The 20,321-nt window shown below is 38.7% G+C and overlaps 1 protein-coding gene across 1 annotated transcript in view; it reads right to left on the bottom strand.

Moving 5' to 3' along the window:
* Positions 1-16,713, bottom strand: part of LOC134670643 (protein Fe65 homolog) — a 115,411-nt gene extending 98,698 nt beyond the window's left edge. The window contains exons 1-2 of the mRNA XM_063528452.1: positions 16,515-16,713; positions 3,313-3,470 (exon numbers count right to left, since the gene is read on the bottom strand). Of these exons, the coding sequence (XP_063384522.1) occupies positions 3,313-3,442 (130 nt within the window). The 5' untranslated portion in view covers positions 3,443-3,470; positions 16,515-16,713. The remainder of the gene's footprint in view (positions 1-3,312; positions 3,471-16,514) is intronic.
* Between the last annotated feature and the right edge of the window lie 3,608 nt (positions 16,714-20,321).

Genomic DNA, 20,321 nt, shown 5'->3' with positions numbered 1-20,321 from the left:
CGACTCTTCCCTTTCCGCACATATACGTAGTGAGTGGTTTTGGCAGTTCCATAAAGGTAGTTTTAACTTTTCAATCAGCATAGCATCTCTGTTCTTATTGCCATGAGCATGAATCACGTTTACTTTATTTTCAAATGAGTGAATGAATGTTCGGAACGGATTAGCAAGCTGAAGTGGCAATGGGCAGGCCACATTGCACGCAGAGAAGATGGCCGATGGGGTCGAAAAGTGCTCGAGTGGAGACCACGGACTAGCAAGCGCAGCGTAGGACGTCCACCCACAAGATGGACAGACGATCTTGTTAAGGTCGCCGGAAGACGCTGGATGCGGGTCGCTTCCAACCGGCATGTATGGAGGTCCAAGGGGGAGGCCTATGTTCAGCAGTGGACGTCTTATGGCTGAGATGATGATGATGATGATGAATGAATGTTCAGTGGTAGATTTGCAGTCTTTGCCGCCCTAGGCCCCAGGCCCAGGCCCTGTGGCCGCCCCTTACTCAGCACCCATCATATTGTCTACCTTTTGAGTTATTTCTTGTTATCATCTAGCGAATTTTTTGTCACGATTTGCCGCCCCTAATATCTTGCCGCTCTAGGCCCGGGCCTACTGGGCCTTAGCGCATATCCGCCAATGTGAATGTTTTTAATCCCTCGAGCCCCGTTGAATGCCGTGGACTCGATATCGGGTCAGCAAAAGTGTGTGTCCAACGCGTATTTCGTATAAAATATGATGACTCTCTGGACTTCTGCAATAACTGCAATAAATATATACTCAGAATTTAATGAGCAACTGGTATACTCAGAAATTAATAGGAGCAAAGGTACCAGGCGCCCATAAGTGAGTAAGCAGTAAATCGTCTATATATGTATGCAGGCGCCGCGATGTCTGCCGATAGGGCTGTCGCGTGACCTGGGTTTGGGCAGGGTTGTCGGGCGATTCTCGAAACAACTGTTCTTGACTAAGGGCTGATTTAGACGGCGCGCAAACTCGCATGCAAGTTTCATTACATTGCGGTATTTGATAGGTCGGCTGAATTGGGTACCACTTCAATAGTCCGCAATGTAATTAAACTCGCATGCGATTTCGCGCATCGTGTAAATGGGCCCTAAAGTAGGCCTGAATTGGGCCTATTTTTTATTTCATATATTTATTTTTTATCGACTTTATTTTTTTGGAAGATTTTGATAAAATTTGGTAGGGTTGAAGAGCGAATTCTGTTCGAAATAAATACCTAAGAAATCTCAAAATGGGACAAAAAAATCATTTTCCCTCGAGTCATGATAAAAAGTACGATACGTTTTCGTTACTCAGAGTAAGATTTTAGTTATGAGATACGGTAAAATGGCGCTTAAGTACATTATACAGAAAAGGGAACTGTAGATATCCTATCCACCAAATATAGAAATGTCACAAAGAAAAAAAAAACCGGGCAAGTGCGAGTCGGACTCGCGCACGAAGGGTTCCGTACCATAATGCAAAAAAAAAACAAAACAAAAAAAAGCAAAAAGAAAACGGTCACCCATCCAAGTACTGACCCCTCCCGACGTTGCTTAACTTTGGTCAAAAATCACGTTTGTTGTATGGGAGCCCCATTTAAATCGTTATTTTATTCTGTTTTTAGTATTTGTTGTTATAGCGGCAACAGAAATACATCATCTGTGAAAATTTCAACTGTCTAGCTATCACGGTTCGTGAGATACAGCCTGGTGACAGACGGACGGACGGACGGACGGACGGACGGACGGACGGACGGACGGACAGCGAAGTCTTAGTAATAGGGTCCCGTTTTACCCTTTGGGTACGGAACCCTAAAAATCGTCAATACAATACAAATCTGCCCATAAAGCATAACGCATGTTGAGAATGACCCTATCGATTTTTGTGGTAACGGTGGAGTGATTAGGGTTTGATATATTATTGGGGTTAGCTTCAAATAACTTTAATTCGGATAATAGGGTTGGTTCTAAAATATATAGGCTTAGTAGAGTGACGTCTCTTTCCCTCTGTTACCTTAATGTCCAAACATTTTGTTTATATTCTTCAAGTTTGGGCTCACGTTTGGGCTATCACTGCTATCTGGGGGCACGGCAGTACTCCGGGGTGAATGAAACAATCATATCATGATTAGGTACAGTTAGCAATATTTACTATCATGATTAGGTACATTTAGCACTAGATTAAATAATCGTTCTTTAATATCAAACTCAACCCAGACAGTTTATAAGACTGCTGCATAACAGCTGTTGCACGAAAAACAATAAATTCAACCACTTTTCAAAACCAGACAATAAAGGTTGTTCAAAAAGCAACTTTACTTCCTAAACTTAAAGTCTCAATTTCACTAACAGTAACTGCAAGTCTAAAAAATCTGTAAAAAATAGGTAGGTACTTGTCGTAAGGTCATATTTTTTTCTGTGTTATTCCAAACTCTACTCTAAATCAAGGACTTAAAGTTGAATATCCAAGTACAGGAGAAACTGTTAGCGCCTTTTGACAGTTAGTATTTAAATTTCAGTAACGGGTGCGTTGACATGAGATGCTCAGATAACTATGTTGACAAGTGACCCTCGCGCATAGATCTCCAACACTAGATAAAGCAAACCAGCCCCCGCCTCCGCTAAAATCGCAAACCTTATAACTTCTTATAAAGATAATTAAGGATTTGAATCTTTGTCCAAAAATGCCTATAATTAGGTAGTTGTAAACCTCTTGAAAAATAAGGATCAAACAATAACGAAACGCAGAACATCACATTTTTGGGTATAATTTTGTTAAATGTATGCAAGAGGTAAACCTACAATCAAATTCGGATCGATTGGTCACACTCATGATGTATAACTTTGAAATAGTCATTCAAGCTTCATAAATTTAATAATGCAAGATCTAGGGTAAGGTAATCTATACTATACCCAGTCAACTTGCGAATTCGTCAAGTCGCGAAAGTTTGGGAAAGAGGGTTCGTTATGGTAATGTACGTTTGTTCAATCTTGGATCACTGTCATTGTCCTTAAACTTTGGAAGTTTGAAACATTGTTTTAGGTAAATATATATAAATAAGTAACAGTATAAAATCCTAGAGCGGACTGAAACAAGCAAGATAGTAACTCTACTTCTATATCTCGACGCTACACTGTACTATGAAGCTAGAGTCACTTTCCAAACAAATCGCCATGTCAGACTCTAAACTGTAAAGTAACTCTACCCCCATAGCTCGGCATTTCAATGACTTATGGAGCTAGAGTAACTTCACTAGCGGACCCCATGATCCGCCTGTAAAGTAACTCTACTCCCATACAACAGTTTTCCACTCACCTATGAAGCTAGAGTCATCATCATGTCGCGACGCGTGCATCGCGAGCGCGGTGAAGGAACGCGCAGCGGGGATCGCCTCCGCTAGACGTAGCGAGACGGGCGCCGCGGTCCAGATAGCGCCGCACAGCATCTAGCGAGGCATGGAGATCGCGCCGGAACTGGAAGAGAAACAAAACAAAACATTTCAATAATCGATTTGATTTTTTTATAACAGGACGGTAACACTCACACTGACGGTAGCGTGCGTCCGCCTGGAAGTCAGTAGCCACCGTAGCGTATGGACGCAACTTCACACAAGTGACTAAATAGAAACTTGTTGCTGACTATTGTGTTGACTGGTTAAATAAAATATCTGGGAGACCGAGCTTTGCTCGGAAAACATATAAAAACTCATAAATGCGCGTTTTCCCAGAGATAAGACCTACACTGTGAGAAAAATCATCAGTAAACTAAACCAGGAATTAAAAAACAGTTCTGTACTGGGGGATAAAATGAAGTTTAGTAATAATTATAGACGTTTCACTATTTCTGTAAAGTTTATTTATTTCTACAAACAGCTCGGTAATCCCAAATATAATTTCAACAAACAGATAATAGAAATTGCAAGAACTAATAGAAATTGCAAAAGTCAATTTGTTCCTATTAGCGCCACTTGCACCATTCCACTAACCCGGGGTTAACCGGTTAAACCGTTACCCCAGTATCAATTTGTACTGGTAACCATGGTAACTCCAGATTTAACCGATTAACTCCGGGATAGTGGGATGGTGGAAGTGGCCCTTAGTTGACTCTCCTTGTCCCCGGATTAAGTTTATTTTTGTAATTCTAAGTGTGTTTTTGTTATTCCTTTTCTCTCAGTGTAGCTAGATCGATTTATCGCCCCCGATATAGCAAATTTCATCAAAGCTCGGTCTCCCAGATATTAGAGTTGGACCAAGAAAACTCTGCAGCGATTTTGATAGCTTGTCATTTGTCATAGAAGTTTGACGTTTAAAATAACACTTGCACTGCGTGGGTTATCAAAATCGCTGCTGTTCTTGGTCTAACTCTAAGGTACTAAAGTAAGCTAAGTACTAAAGATACTAAAGTAAAAGACATACTACTACCCACTATCATTAGATAGTTAAATGGAGTGCTTACAGTCTAGACGCTTATCTCCTAAAGCTAAGTCTAGAATCTTATTTGTGACAGCGATTGAAACTTCAAAGGGCTGACATAGACTAAATATGACGTTCCACGACGAAAGGTACCTATGGCGGTCGGTACATAAGGTACACCTTTCGTCGTGGAATGTCATATATATCTACACAGACGAAATCATGTGCAAAATCTAAACCACAGGTACAGGTGGCGTTCAAAAGTACATGGATAGAGATGTCGATTGTCGACCTTAAAGCCTTAATATGACGATTAAGACATGTCCATGTACTTTTGAACCCCAGTGTACATCAGTAAAGATTAATGGTGTTACTATACCGGGTGTGGCCTGTAATATGAGCAAAAAATTAAACTGTAGGCTGCACTCCTCATACTGACCAACATTTGTTCAGCGACTTAAAAATAACTTGTGGTTTCATTTTTTAATACACTTTAAAGTTTATTCTAAGACGCAATGTATTGCGAATTTTGTTATGTTTAAGGCGTGACAAGCAACGTCAATCACAATGATACGACGTGGCGATGGCGTCAATCACAATAATATTTATTTTGTATGAAAAATAAATATTAGGGAGTCTAAATACTTCATAATTTTTAGAAGTTGTTGAACAAAAGTGTCACCGTTTGAGGAGTGCAATATACGTTTTAATTATTTGCTCGTGTTACAGGCCACATCCGGTATAAGTATATGATTAAAACTTACCATCAAACAAATTAGTCCCGTATCAAAATATTCCTAATTAAGAATTTAAACACCAGCACGAATATTCCAATGACCAGCCATATAGCACCGACCCGATTTATCCAGAGCGCGGCGTCTGCCACGTCCATTATAGCAAATGGGTGGGTATTAATAGTGGAAATGGTCATTTATCATGCCCTGAAGGATTGCAGTGGAAGTATGGACAGTGTTTTATGTCGACTACACGCAAACGCTGAAATAATAAGGGAAAATAGAAGCTGGGGCATTTGAAAAAGTCTTTGAAAAATATACACTGTGGCTAAAAAAATAACTGCATATCAGAGATACCAGAGGACCAACCCCGAAAACGTGAAGAAAAGGTACCCTCCCACAGAAAATGGACCGGCCAAAATGTTATGAAACAGCCAAATTTCGTGTTTGGTCCCATAGTAAAAGTTACTCAATATAATCCCAAAACCTCCCTGGCAACTGGAAAGCAGTTATTTTTTAGCCACCCTGTATTCAGCTCCATCACTGTCATTTCAAGATTTATAGAGAGAGACGATCTTGGAATTTCGATATTCAGTTGAGACCCTAAACCCCCTACCCATTTGTAGTGGAGCACTCAATGTAAACAATTTTTTTCCCCACGGTACTGGGCTTTTTACTACTCATCTTCCGACGATTCGGTATATAATAGGTACCTAATGTAATAAAATTTCAAAACCAAGTACCTAAGAGAAATACAATGTATTGCGCTTTATTTCATTTTAAAATTATTGCCGTCCGCCGCTTAGAAGTCATTTTTGATAATTTCAGTGCATTTTGTGTCTTTGAATTCCTTCAAAAAGTTGGTATTGAGCTCACTGTAGGTACCTACGTAGTTATGCATAATATTATGTCAGTTTCCAAATTGACTATTTTTTGTAAGAATAGTTTCCAACCAAAATCAAACGCGTCGTCAAGGCTCTTTGATGCACCAACAGCCCACCAAAATCATATATTATCTTAGCGTTTATTTAAAGTCAATATACTGAATAGTTTTGCTTTATTACCCTCCGGCTGAGTAGGGTGGCAAGGCTACCCTTAATTGTTTACAGTACATGGGCTGCGGCTACAGTTGACAGGATTAGTCATAACTTTAGTTTAGGACTTAGTAATTGAATGAATGAATGAATGAACGAAATGAATGAAGTAATTATTTTCAGGCAACTTATTGGCCAATAGATAATTGAAGTTCGTTCACTCCGTTGCATACTTTGAGGCTTTGGTGGTTGGTGGTGCTTTAGTAACAATAACAGATTCAGATTCAGCCACAGGGTGGCCAGTTGGCCACACTAGCGGTGTCCCGAGCATGTCAACTCTATACCTGCTGCCTGACACAACGTTGGCGCCACCGCGCACTCACAACACCCACTCAAATCAACATATTGACTAAATTCTCTGATTCCGCTACCAATACTTTTATAATATAATATTTTCCACCCAAAACCAAAGGAAGATATCGCTTTTTAGCGATAAGACCGCCTGTTGTTACCTGGTTCTATTTTTCCGTTAAAATTTCTTTGTAGTTTTACATGTATGTAAAATGTATAATTGCTGGTGCAATGAAGAATATTTACTTTCCACAGAAAACATTGCTAAGTATCCCATACAGTAAAATGTCGGGGGGTCTAAGTAGTAAACAAAACATAAGTAGGTACATGGTATTGGGTGTGATATTAACAATAACATACATGGTGAGCCATTTTGACATCATTTATGTCAAGTGTAGTTATTAATATAGATACACCTTAGAAAGAAATATTAAAATAAAACTTTATTAATTATAATTAAACTAAAATGACAATGCCTTATGCACAAATAAACTTTAATAGTAGCATATGAATGGATATACATATTATTTGAAGAGGTTTACTAAAAAAGCTTGCTATAAAATTCATTTGTTTTAATGGTGACGTAAAGATCGTCGCGGAAAGGCAGCCTAGATAAAATAATTTCTTTCGTTATTAAATTACACCACATATACCATCGAATGACAAGGCATGTCCATGTTGTGCAAACTCTGAAAACGGCTCACCCCCGCCGAGCTCTGCATACATGACATGCGACTGTTAATCACGCACGATATATAGATTTATTGGTATGTTTCATTAATTGTTTGATAGTAAGTAAATATGTATCTAAAATGGTGTAATAATGGTATTTTTCACATTACTTATTCGGAAAAAGGCTTTTTCTTCCCTGCTAGGAGTCGCATTTTTCTCTGCTACACATGACTCTTCCATCAGGTGATTGTGGTCAAATGTGGCTACCAAATTTCCAAAAAAAACTACTCTAAACTAAAAACAACTCGTTTCAGCTTTACAACACTCTGAAAAACTTATTTTTTTACTGAAATCCCCATATTTTCAACAGAAAACCGGTCTCTACGTCGAGACCTAGTTCGCTTTTTAGCATTAGAAAAATTAAACAATATTGATGTGTTTTTTAATTGAAAAACACGTTTTAGAATAAGTTACGGCAAATATGTAGCAATTATGAATCTAATACGATCATTTATATTCTTCTGCTTTAATAAGTAATAGTAACTGATTTTTAAAAATCGTTTTTCAATTATAAGACACGTCAAGATCGCTTACCTTCTTTCTAATGCTAAAAGAACTATATAGAAACTCCCGTAACTCGTGATACCTCGTTCAGTGAAACAATTACGGAGGGAAAACCTCCCACATTGTGCTGACGCTCTGCCATTCAGGTAAAATTAGGTTTTGTAGGGCTCTTCTGTATAGCAATAGACTACGTCTGCCAGACTTCGCTTTTGTTCATTACGACAGAGAACACACATACACATCTCATGCATCTCATCTCATGCGTCTCTTGTGGTAAATACGTCTTTTATTGAAAGTTAGAAGAAACGTTTAATGGCTCCTCTACACGATAGGCCAGCGCCGGCCACCCCAAGGAACGCATTTATGCGTTAGAGGGAGCATGGCTGCGTCCCTTGGAGTGGCCGGCTCTGGCCTATCGTGTAGAGGAGCCATAAAAGACGCATTTACCTGTGACGCATTTATTCCGGTTGGCCCTACATTTTTAATATAGATGCTATTCTGAAATTATGTTTAGTGTGGACCATGGACCTGGTTAGGTATCAAATCACGCGCAAACCAAACAATTACATCAGATACATGCTTCATCTAGTCGGCACGAGTGATCATTGTGTAGGCCTCTCCAATATCTAAGGGCTCGGGGGAGACACCCACACCCACCTACACCTCGGAGTCTTTATTTGACTTTATACATATTTAGAAGTTCACTCCTTCTATGTAATCAATATTGCTTAGTAAGGAGTGATATTATTTGTCAAAATTCAACTTTAGCTACTATATTAGTTAAAAACAACCGGACAAGTGCGAGTCGGACCCGTCCACCGAAGGTTCTGTTTTTTTTTAGTAATTCTTGTTATAGCGGCAACAGAAATATATTATCTGTGAAAATTTCAACTGTCTAGCTATCACGGTTCATGGGATACAGCCTGGTGACAGACAGACGGACAGACGGACAGCGGAGTCTTAGTAATAGGGTCCCGTACCCAAAGGGTATAAATAAACGGGACTCCCGGTGGTACGGAACCCTAAAAACGACACTTTATCTGCGCGCCTCAATCAATGTCTAAGAAGTATATGAATAAGGCTGCCTTTCCACTGAGACGAAGATGATAGGAGACGGGCGGGAATTAACCATAGCATTAGTTGTAAGCCAACGGAGCGGAGAAGATGTGAGGATAACAACCAAAAAAAATATTTGCTAGGTATAAGTATGCTTGCTTCGCGCGGATGAATGCAGGTCTCCTCACGATGTTCGATGTGCGTGTGAAGTCACGAAGAAATTCAAAGGTGTATATGAAGTGCCCAACCCGCATTGGGCCAGCGTGGGGACTATAGCCTAAACCCTCTCGCGCTTGAGAAGAGGCCCGTGATGTCCAGCTGTGGAACGAATTTAGGCTGAATTATTACCTATTTATTATTATATGCTTGCTTTGGTTTATTTAATGAAAACTAACCTTAGACCAACAATTGCGAATGGTGCCTATTTAAAGCAATATGAAAGCCATCAATATACAGGGTGTTCGGAAGTTCCATTAAAGCGGGGCTATCTGTCAGCGAGACGGATGCGCGGTTGGTAGTTCTGCGGTCGGCGGGTTTAGAGTTCCAGGGTCTGTTTGAATATTTAGGTGCACGACCTGACCGATATCAGAATTGCAAGGTGTTTTTGTTGTCTGATCATACTCTGAGGGGCATAATATGTAGGTCATACTGAACAGCTACAACTATGGAGTCAAAGGGATGAAAATTCCGGAAAAATTCTAATGTTAATTTCGGGAATTTTTCCAAAATATCGTTTTTTATCGTTCGTTGCATCCTTGACCTAACTGTTTATTCCTAATTAGGTAAGAACGTAATGAAAAATACAAAATTTAAAAAAAACTTTGTATTTTTTTTCTGCTTTACCTATTCGTTTGTTTTGGAAGTATTGTAACTGAAATTTGCATTGTTTTTTTCTAAATAAATTTGAAAAATCCTAACATCTTCGAATTTTTTCCGTATTTTTCGGGGTTTTTTCAAAGCTAGAGTCCACCCCAAAAACGTGAAAACAATACCAGCGAATAATATGTCAAAGTTTTCTATGGAACAACAGATTTTTTATTAGTAGCATATTCACCCATCAGAGTATCATCAGACATATCAACAATAACACTCCTTACGTATTATGACGTACTTTTGAGGTCCCCTTCAACAATAATTTATAAATGCCCTCGAAAATGACAAAACGTTCCCACCTGTATACTCGATAAATTTTAATTCAGCCCAATGATTATTGATGGGCCCATTATGGTAAATGCCGAATCTCCGCTCTTTTAAATTTATGACCGAATTCGGCCATTTTGAAGTTCTTCCTTAATGGGGGGATTTTGTAAGTCAATTAATAAATAGGACTTTGGTAAGTGTGGTAAATCATGTTTATGTGGTCGTGTGAAGAAACTTTATTTAAGAGGAAAGGGGACGGCCGATGATCTATACAAACGTAGTCCCCATTTTCCTCTCTGAATATGGACATTATGCATACATAATTTGATATATTTTAACCATAGCTATGTAGGGGACGTTTGACTTTTTTCGATTTTTCGATTATTGTAAAAAATAGGCGCGAAAAACAGATTTCATACAAATTTTTTAATGTTCCTCTTACTCTCTCTTATAACTCTTATAATAATTAAAAATTTGAGAAAATCATACGTAGGGGCATATTTATGGCTGATGGCCTACTACTAATTACCGATCATATTTAAATATGTCACTAATCGATATCAAAAAAATTACGTGAGGACTTGAATGTTAAAGCGCTCTTTGAAATTGTTTACTTACCTACTTACTTTTTATGAAAAGACTGACAATATTGAAATATGACAATAAAAACGTATCCAGGCTACCAATCCTCAAAATCAGATCAATATTACAATACCGAACTTTTTTACATTCCACGACATGCCGAATTAGTCGTACAATCGATTGGCTAAGCTTTAGCCGAAAACGTATGCAAAAACCGAAGTAATTATCAAAGGAAAATATACTTTATGTTTATAGTTATAAGGTTTGTAATATGGTTTTATGTGATGTACCTTGAAAGCACGTGGTCAAGTGGAAAAAGGTCAATGTTTGTGACCCCAGGGCCCAGTTTTGTTGTGAAAAACATGAAGTTTCACAAAGAAAGTGACATTTACTGGACGTTATTATGAAAGCCGAAGACGCGCGTGGCTTCAACTGTCTCGGTCACTCAGACTTTTTTAGGGTTCCGTACCTCAAAAGGAAAAAAACGGAACCCTTATAGGATCACTCGTGCGTCTGTCTGTCTGTCCGTCTGTCACAGCCTATTTTCTCGGAAACTACTGGACCAATTAAGTTGAAATTTGGTACACATATGTAAGTTAGTGACCCAAAGATACACATGTTTTTTTTTATAATTTTAAAATACATAGGTTCGAAGGTATTTAAGAAAATAGCCAAAAAATTACCATTTGACCCCCTCCTTTCCGAAACTACTGGATCTAAAATTTTGAAAAAAAATACACTACATAGTTCTTTACCTGTAGATGACAGGAAAACCTATTGGAAAAGTGCAGGCAAACGTGAGTCGGACTTATGTACGGAACCCTAGAAACGCGAGTCCGACTCGCACTTGGCCGGTTTTTAAGTTTTTGAGACGAATGGGAAGTCCTTTGATAACCATTACCAAAGTTTATACTTTAACAACAGGCACTAAAGGTTGACTCACTCTAGACCGGACCGGGGATGGGCCGGGGCTTCGTTTTCACCACGTGATCAGATCATTCGTTATAGAAAATGCACGGCCCGGTCTAGCGTGAGTCATTCTTAATACAACAATTGCATATTCGAGCGATAATGAGGCAGATAGCTGAAGTCGATTTTCGCGTTTCCCGGTAGGTCCTTTGTAAACAAGCCGCCTTGATGTGTCCCACTAAACTTGGCAAAAACCAGTTTAAGGCACAGTATGAATTAGTTATACTGTATGGCTTACGATAGGTGCTAGTGCTGCACTCTGGCGGCCGAACATTGCAGTAATACCAGTAGGGAGACATTCCTGACTTCGGGTAAAACTCGGCTCCGTTCGGCCAGGCGTGGCTCACTCCGCGATTTTGTCGCTTTGCTACAGGTAGCTAAAAGTATATCCGTTCGACCCCAATTTTGGGGTTTGCCATAAGCCGCGCGGGCGCTGTCGCCACCTAGCGGCCATATCTGTGCTGATCGTGACAGACGCGTTTTGTTAGAGAGTGAGTCTTCTGTACCTAGTACTATTATTTATTCTGTGGTTCGGCTCAGCATTGTTCCGAGCAATTATTAGGGTTGGCACCTCTTGACGTCCTGTTGCGTGCACGACCACAGATAATCACTTGAATTATTTTGACAACCCTAAATAGCCGAAAGGGATAGTGCCATACGTTAGAAAGAGATATCATGATTCGACCCTGAATCGCTGTCAAACTTCGGTTTTGTAGGAAATGTCCTTTTTGTACGGTAGTAATAAGTACTATTATGTATTCTGTGGTAATACTCTGGTAATACTCTCTATTGTATGGCACTAAGTAAGACGACAGCTAGATTAGTATACAGGGTGCTTCCTGTAACAGGAGCAATAAATTAAACTAAAGGCTGTACTCCCCAAACTGACCAACATTTGTTCAGCAACTTTTAAAAATTATGAATCCTTTAGACTTCCTCTTTTTCATACAAAATAAATATTGCCTTCAATGTACGCTGACATCAGTGTGTTTGACGTTACTTGTCACCATCTTGTTACGCTTTTAACATAACAAAATTTGTAATACATTGCGTCTTAGAATAAACTGTAACGTGTCATAAAAATCAAAACATGAGTTATTTTCAAAAGTTGCTGAACAAATGTTGGTCAGTTTGAGGAGTACAGCATACAGTTTAATTTATTGCTCCTGTTACAGAAAACACACTGCATATGACTCTTAACCAAGCTTCTTTTTATCTAGATGCCTAGATTTCTAAAAACTAAGCCACCGTGACCTGAATACACACAATAGGACTCCAACTACGTCACAATGACGTCATAGTTTGTGACGGCGCAATTTTTCAGCTTATTGTGGTGTGACACACGCTAATAAACGATAAATTTCGTAGAAAAGGTAATTTATGTACAAAAATATCAACAACGGAAGTAAGTAGGTACTTGGGAAATGTTTTTATATATTATTACCCTGGCGTCAGGTGAATGTGCGCAGTTACGTACATTAGGTAGGGGAGACCGAGGTGAGTTCTGGCAGAGGAGAGTTGTGACATCATCGATTTTTTGGAATCTATTAACTAAAAACTAGGTCGCAATAATGCACGTTTGTTAGTTCAAGTTACGAGCTAACAAACGCACATTGTTGTGAGCTAAATAGCTAACAGTTATTAGATTCCAAAAAATCGACAATGTCACAACTCTCCTCTGTCACAATTCTCCTCGGTCTCCCCTAGGTAGTTTCATAGGTAGGTACTGTACAGGTTTCCAACCTTTACAGCCTTTTTGATCAGTGACGGCTAGTCACTTTATTTGAGAAACTGATCTCGCTGTCAGATGGAACGTGGTGCGGATCGGCATTCCTAAAGAGGCAGCCATCAAGACTAGTCGAATATTATTATTCAAATACCGGGTGTGGCGTGTAACATGAGCAAATAATTAAAACACACGAGTACTATTGTACTCCTCAAACGGTGACACTTTTGTTCAACAACTTGAAATAATTATAAAGTATTTAGAATCCTCATTTTTCATACAAAATAAATATTACCTTCAATGGACGCCATTGCCACGCCATATCATTGTGATTGACGTTGCTTGTCACGCCTTAAACATAACAAAATTCGCAATACATTGCGTCTTAGAATAAATTTTAAAGTGGATTAAAAATCAAACCACAAGTTATTTTTAAAAGTCGCTCAACAAATGTTGGTCGGTATGAGGAGTACAGCCTACAGTTACATTTTTTGCTCGTATTACAGGTCACACCCGGTATAGCTATAGCTGAAATATATGAAAAGAATATCAACAAAGTGTGTTTAATCATCTTCGACATCCTCCCTGCTACGCCGTATCCCTTTACAGTACCTACTCATAATTCTGGACTGTTTTGGAGTATTAAGAGATTTATTCTTATTATTCACAGACAAATCCGACAATATTTTTCATATTATCGATTTCCTGCAAATTATATTGTTGAGTAAATGAAACAATAAAAAATTAAAACATATTTTACTGGTTCCTGTGCAGAAAGCGTAAACATTCAGCACGGAAAAATTGCACTAAACCACAGAATAAATAATAGTACTAGGTACAGAAGACCTACTCTCTAACGAAACGCGTCTGTTACGAACAGCACAGATATGGCCGCGAGGTGGCGACAGCCCCACGCGCAGCTTATGGCTTTCCCCAAAATTGGGGTGGAACGGATGTACTTTTAGCCTGTGCTTTTAGCTACCTGTAGCAAACCGCGGAGAAATCGCGGAGTGAGCCACGCCTGACTAAACTTTGTTTATCGCAATAAACAAAGTTTAACCAAAGTTGTTTATCGCAATAAACAAAGTTTAACCAAAGTTGTTTATCGCAATAAACAAAGTTTAACCAAAGTTGTTTATCGCAATAAACAAAGTTTAACCAAAGTTGTTTATCGCAATAAACAAAGTTTAGAGCAATTTTTCCGCCGAATAGAAAAATAGTATACCTATAACACACCTCGCCCGGCCAGTAAATATGAAAGCCTCAGATCAATGTGCTTGACGATCTCGGTTTCGCCTCGTATGTAATATACTATTTACAGTAACTACAAATGAAGCTACTTTACCGCATTAGTGCGATAATTAGCAGATTACGTGACTATGTCGAAAATTAAAAGGGCCATTATGTACTGTAGAACGTTGTACAATGTGCGAAAATAGTATACCAGCTTGATATATTTACCATCAAAATGTTACAGAAATAGAGACATAAGAAAACTACGAAACAGCTTTGATTATTCCATTCCAATGTAAGTATGTCGTAAGTTTCTCATGTTGTAAGCGGCGCAACTTGGCTGGAAGGATGCCAAAGACGTCACTAGTCTAGAACTAGGGTATAATAGTACTTGATAGTACCTAACTATTCTAGACCTAGTACGTGTAGGTTAATATGTCGTTGAAATGCGTAGCTCGATTTAAAGAGGTTGATTCAACATGATAATTTACATTTTAACGTAGGTATACTGTGATGTGAAGGATCCTGACCGAATGAAAATAGATCTACAATAGCGTTTATTGGCACATAATTGTGGTTAAGTATATAATGACTCCTTCGAGTTAGACTCCTTTTTAAAGGAATGGCCAGAGACTGCACAGGATCGGGAAGACTGGAAAAAGTGGGGGGAGGCCTTTGCCCAGCAGTGGGACATTATAGGCTCCCAATAATAATATTATAATAACAATAAGTATATTGGGATCGATCTATCATCACTGACAGGACTATTGTAGCCAATAAGCCTGATATTGTGATAATAGATCGATCGCAACGTCGGGCCGTGTTCGTTGACATCACCATCCCCCATGATGAGAATCTCGTGAAGGCCGAGAAGGACAAGTCCAGTAGTGGCTCACGAGATAACCGCCATGTGGGATGTTGATTCGACGATCATTGTCCCGATAGTCGTTTCAGTGAACGGTTTAATAGCGAAGAATCTCGACCAACATCTCGAGAGACTCTCGCTAGGTGGTTGGATCAAGGGACAGATGCAGAAGGCGGTGATCTTGGACACGGCGCGGATAGTACGTCGGTTCCTCTCTCTGCAGCCCTGACCACCGGTAGCTTGGGCCTTGCCCCGCTGCTGGCGGCACCCTAGGTTAGGTTTTTTATAATGTGTTTATATGTATTTTTTATTGTTTTGTAAGTGTTTTTATATTTTACTTTTATATTCATATTATAAAAACCCTAGCCTAAGAAAAATGATGAATAAAGAAATAAGTATATAATGAACTCGTAGCTAAGTAAAACAGAAATATTATTACTAATATAATATTGATATTTTTGTTTTAATTAATATGGATTTCCGTAAAAATATCTAAAATTGTAAAGTGAACAACATCTTATTGTTAGTGTTAAGTAATTTTAAATTAGGTATTATTGGACTTTTTTAGACACAGAAACACTTTTAAATCAACGATTTAACGGCTAGCCACTGACATAAACCTAAGTTCATATTTTTTATTCGTAGCAGATTTCACACGAATCGTAACATTTCTTCATAAAATAAAACAAGCATATTGGTATCCTCGTACGTAACATTATTTCTCCTTTACTTTCCCTTCATAAACAATACCCTCGTACGAGCATATGAAAGCGGCCTTCCTTGAAAATAACTTAATTTGATAAGTGCGTTGACATCCCCGGCCCAATGACGAAATGACTAAAGTTTACTAGTAAACGTAGTACCTACGCACTACGGATTTTATTTATCCTACTTAATTATGCTACATTCTGGGGCAAATATAGGGGTATTTGAATATAATTTCTTTGATTTAAGGTACTTTATCGATATATTAATGTAAATCTTCAAGTAAGGTAGCAGTTAAATACGTAGCGGTAGGTACTTAGTTATTTCGTACGTGAAATAATGTTAGAAAATCCTCAAAAGATTGTCTTAAATCTCAATGAATTTGTCTTATACTTAAGTAAAAATCGATAGCTATCTACAGTGAATAGCTTAAAGAAACACATTAATATCTTATTCTTGTTTTTAGGCTCTTACCTCACTCCTTAGCCTCACGAAAAAATATGTATTACGTAAGATCACACACTGGTCTAATAGCTTGTTACAGTCTAATGTTCACTTCACTTCGTTATTTAATTAGTTTATTAATGTCTTTTAGCTGTCCACTGATACAGCAGTGGATAAAACAGGAAATAAATGAAAATAAAATGGAGACGACTCGCGTATTGGGGTTAGTATCTGGGGGTAGCGCGCATGCGTGGGGCACCCCTTGTTTGGAACCCTTATTCGTGGGGAATGTTGCAATCTTTATTAATTCTTATCTTAGACTTATTTTCACGTGTTTATTTATACAGCCTAAAATTTAACATTTAAGCCCTAATTTTTAAAAAGAACGTATGTTAAAAGCTAAGTAGAAATGAAATCATAGATTTTTTTCACATGGCAATGTTATGGTGTCAATGTATTTATGGAAATATAGTGAATTTACGTCGCAATAGGCTCCGTGTCATTTTGATACTGGCTAGAGGGACACTGCTGCAATAATATCAACACAACTGACTGACGCTAAATCGTCAGCAGATATCGTGACAATAACTATTACTAATATATTGTACTGTTGATGTCAATATCACTAATACTATTGAGTGAAATGGAATGTTAATATTTTTCTGCCCTCCGGCCGGAAAGAAACAACTTTCGGCACGCTGCGAAGTTGCCTCTTTCCGGTTTCGTCCAATAATGTAGGTATACATAGTAATCAAAACGAAAATATTACTTTTTATGACAACCTCTGGAGTTTCAGCTCCCGCGTCCATCTGCTACGGTAACCGCATACCACCAGGGCCTTACGCTTATTTGCCTCAACGTGATATAAAAAAAACCGGGCAAGTGCGAGTCGGACTCTCGCACGAAGGGTTCCGCACCACAATGCAAAAAAAAAAACAAAAAAAAGCAAAAAAAACGGTCACCCATCCAAGTACTGACCCCGCCCGACGTTGCTTAACTTTGGTCAAAAATCACGTTTGTTGTATGGGAGCCCCATTTAAATCTTTATTTTATTCTGTTTTTAGTATTTGTTGTTATACCGGCAACAGAAATACATAATCTGTGAAAATTTCAACTGTCTAGCTATCACGGTTCGTGAGATACAGCCTGGCGACAGACGGACGGACGGACGGACAGCGAAGTTTTAGTAATAGGGTCCCGTTTTACCCTTTGGGTACGGAACCCTAAAAAGAACTAACAATAGGGCTGGCGCTCTAAAAACGGAAGTCTTTGACCGCATCACGATTCGTGCCATCAGGAGGACGGTTCGAACATACAAATTGATGTCAATTGGATCTCATTTTGTTAACATTCACCCGTCCATCTTGCTCGTGTTTACTTATACGGGGGTTCAGCGAAAGGTATGTAAGGTGGTGGTACTGGTGCTCGATGCGGTCCCAGTACATGTCATCTTGAAACTTAAGTAATTGTCAATAGAGATGACAGCAGATGTCATCTATTGGGCATTATCATGTCGAGCACAAATACCACCACTTTAATCGAATATAGACCCCTTGTCTGTGTATGATAAGATTCGCGATCCTGACCGAATTTTTAGTTAGAGTCTGTTCGGAAAGAGAAGAGTCGTGTGGCCCAAGGGGTTGCCAGATTTTTATTGAGTTATATAGTATTTGGTGGTTTAAACTTTAAAGGATCAAAAACTAAGTATACGCAAAAAAAAAGTATTTCTTTATTTCTTACACATTTTTTGCTTGTTCTAGTTTCAGTTTAAAATAAAGTATTTTAGCATACTTTATGTGTTTCGTATTTCACAAAGTATACGGAGGCCGAAATAGTAAATAAAGTATAATACTATACATGGTGTGTCTGACCATGGGGCTTTAAATCCAGGGCTTGATATTCTAGCTAAACTGAGCTACTTTTACTACGGGACCAACCCTAAAATCGGGGATTTTTTTTTTGGCTTTTCCATAAAAAACGTCGACATCTGATCAGCCAAAATGTATGAAAAAGTAAATTTTTTTTTCGGGATTTCGGGGTTGGTGCCATAATAAAAGTAGCTCAGTTTAGCGAGTAGAATCGAGCCTTGGATTTAAAGCCCCATGGTCAGACACACCCTATATGTACCTATATTATAGTATGTCTGGCAAACCTAGGCCTAATAGTACATTCCACGACTCTTCTCTTTCCGCACAGACTCTATGAACTCTATCTTTATGCATTTTCGTCAAGATCGTGCTGTAATGGCTCTTTCTACACGATGGGCCAACGCCGGCCACTCCAAGGGACGTTATGCGTTAGGGAGCAAGTGATATTGCTATCTCATTCTACCGCATAGCTGCGTCCCTTGGAGTGGCCAGCGCTGGCCCATCGTGTAGAGGAGCCATAAAACCGAGGTTTGGGCCCACGATTTTAACCACTACACACATAAGAAGGTTAATGCCCTCCAGTATGGCGTCAAATAACATTTGACTAAGAAAATCCTCCTCCTCTAAAAGATATTTAAAAAAATATTTTTTGTCTGCAAATGACTTAAGTCTCTAAAGAGTTAAACCAAGAAAAGGCTGCAGAGATTTTGACAGCCCACGCAGTGCAAGTGTTATTTTAAACGTCTAACTTCTATGAAATACGTGGGCTATCAAAATCGCTGCAGACTTTTCTTGGTCTAACTCTAGTTCCCTTCCAGGGCCCAATTTATTCTTCCACATATAGCTGCGAGTAAAAACAAATCAATATTCGATTCGATTTTCGAAGTTCGAACATCGCATCCTACCCTGGCATGTGTCCAAACTTTTGTACATAATAGCCTACATATCAGGCTGAGAAACGAGGTGTAATTTGGCTTGCCGACTAGAATCCGTCCAGGCTAACTTTGCACCGAATGAATAGAAAGATTAGAAAGCGAGGTACCTAGTGTCGTTAATCTTACTATTCGCTTTGGTGTCGTTCGTTACAAAACTTATAAATGTCATATTTTCATAGAAATTTGACATTAATGATGACATTGCGATTGCCCCTCCTTGTACCTAATGCAAATGCCATGCAAAGTTAGATTGGTTCGATTCCAACAGCAGTACCTACTTATAATCGTATCATCAGAAGACCTCGTCTTTGCAAATCAGTTTACCGAATTGTCATTTTTAACCGACTTCCAAATCTCAAAGAAGGAGGTTATCAATTCGGTTGTATGTTTTTTTTTATTTTTTTTTATGTTTGTTACTCCATAACTCCGTCATTATTGGACCGATTTTGAAAATTCTTTTTTTGATTGAATGTATATGCATACAGATTGGTCCCGTTTTTGTCAAAACCCAGTTCTGATGATGGGATCCATGAGGAATCGAGGGAACTCCTCAAATCTTAAAGGCATACACATAGTGATTTTTGGTTTTTTATCAACGAATCAAGCATATACATCCAAAAAAGTGACATTTGATGAAGTGGAACTGCTGATGATGATCAGAACGGAACTCTTCAACGACGCATAGTTCACGGTTGGCGATTTGTCCTCTTCGTTATGTTTGTTAAGCAAGTTTAATTTTTAAGCCACATTTTTGTCAAGCTCGAGTTCTGATGATGGGATTCATGAGGAATCAAGGGAACTCCTCAAATCTTAAAGGCATGCGTATAGAGATTTTTGTACTTACATCAGAAAATCAAGCATTTTCATTAAGAACTGTTGCATTTGATGAAGTGGAACTGCTGATGATGATCAGAACAGAACTCTTCAACGACGCATAGTTCACGGTTGGCGATTTGTCCTCGTCGTTATGTTTGTTAAGCAAGTTAAGTTTTTAAGCCACATTTTTGTCAAGCTCGAGTTCTGATGATGGGATC

This window comes from Cydia fagiglandana, chromosome 14, assembly GCF_963556715.1.
Source record: "Cydia fagiglandana chromosome 14, ilCydFagi1.1, whole genome shotgun sequence".
Classification (NCBI taxonomy): domain Eukaryota; kingdom Metazoa; phylum Arthropoda; class Insecta; order Lepidoptera; family Tortricidae; genus Cydia; species Cydia fagiglandana.
Note: the sequence above shows the minus strand (reverse complement) of the source record. Positions and strands in the feature narration are given on the sequence as shown.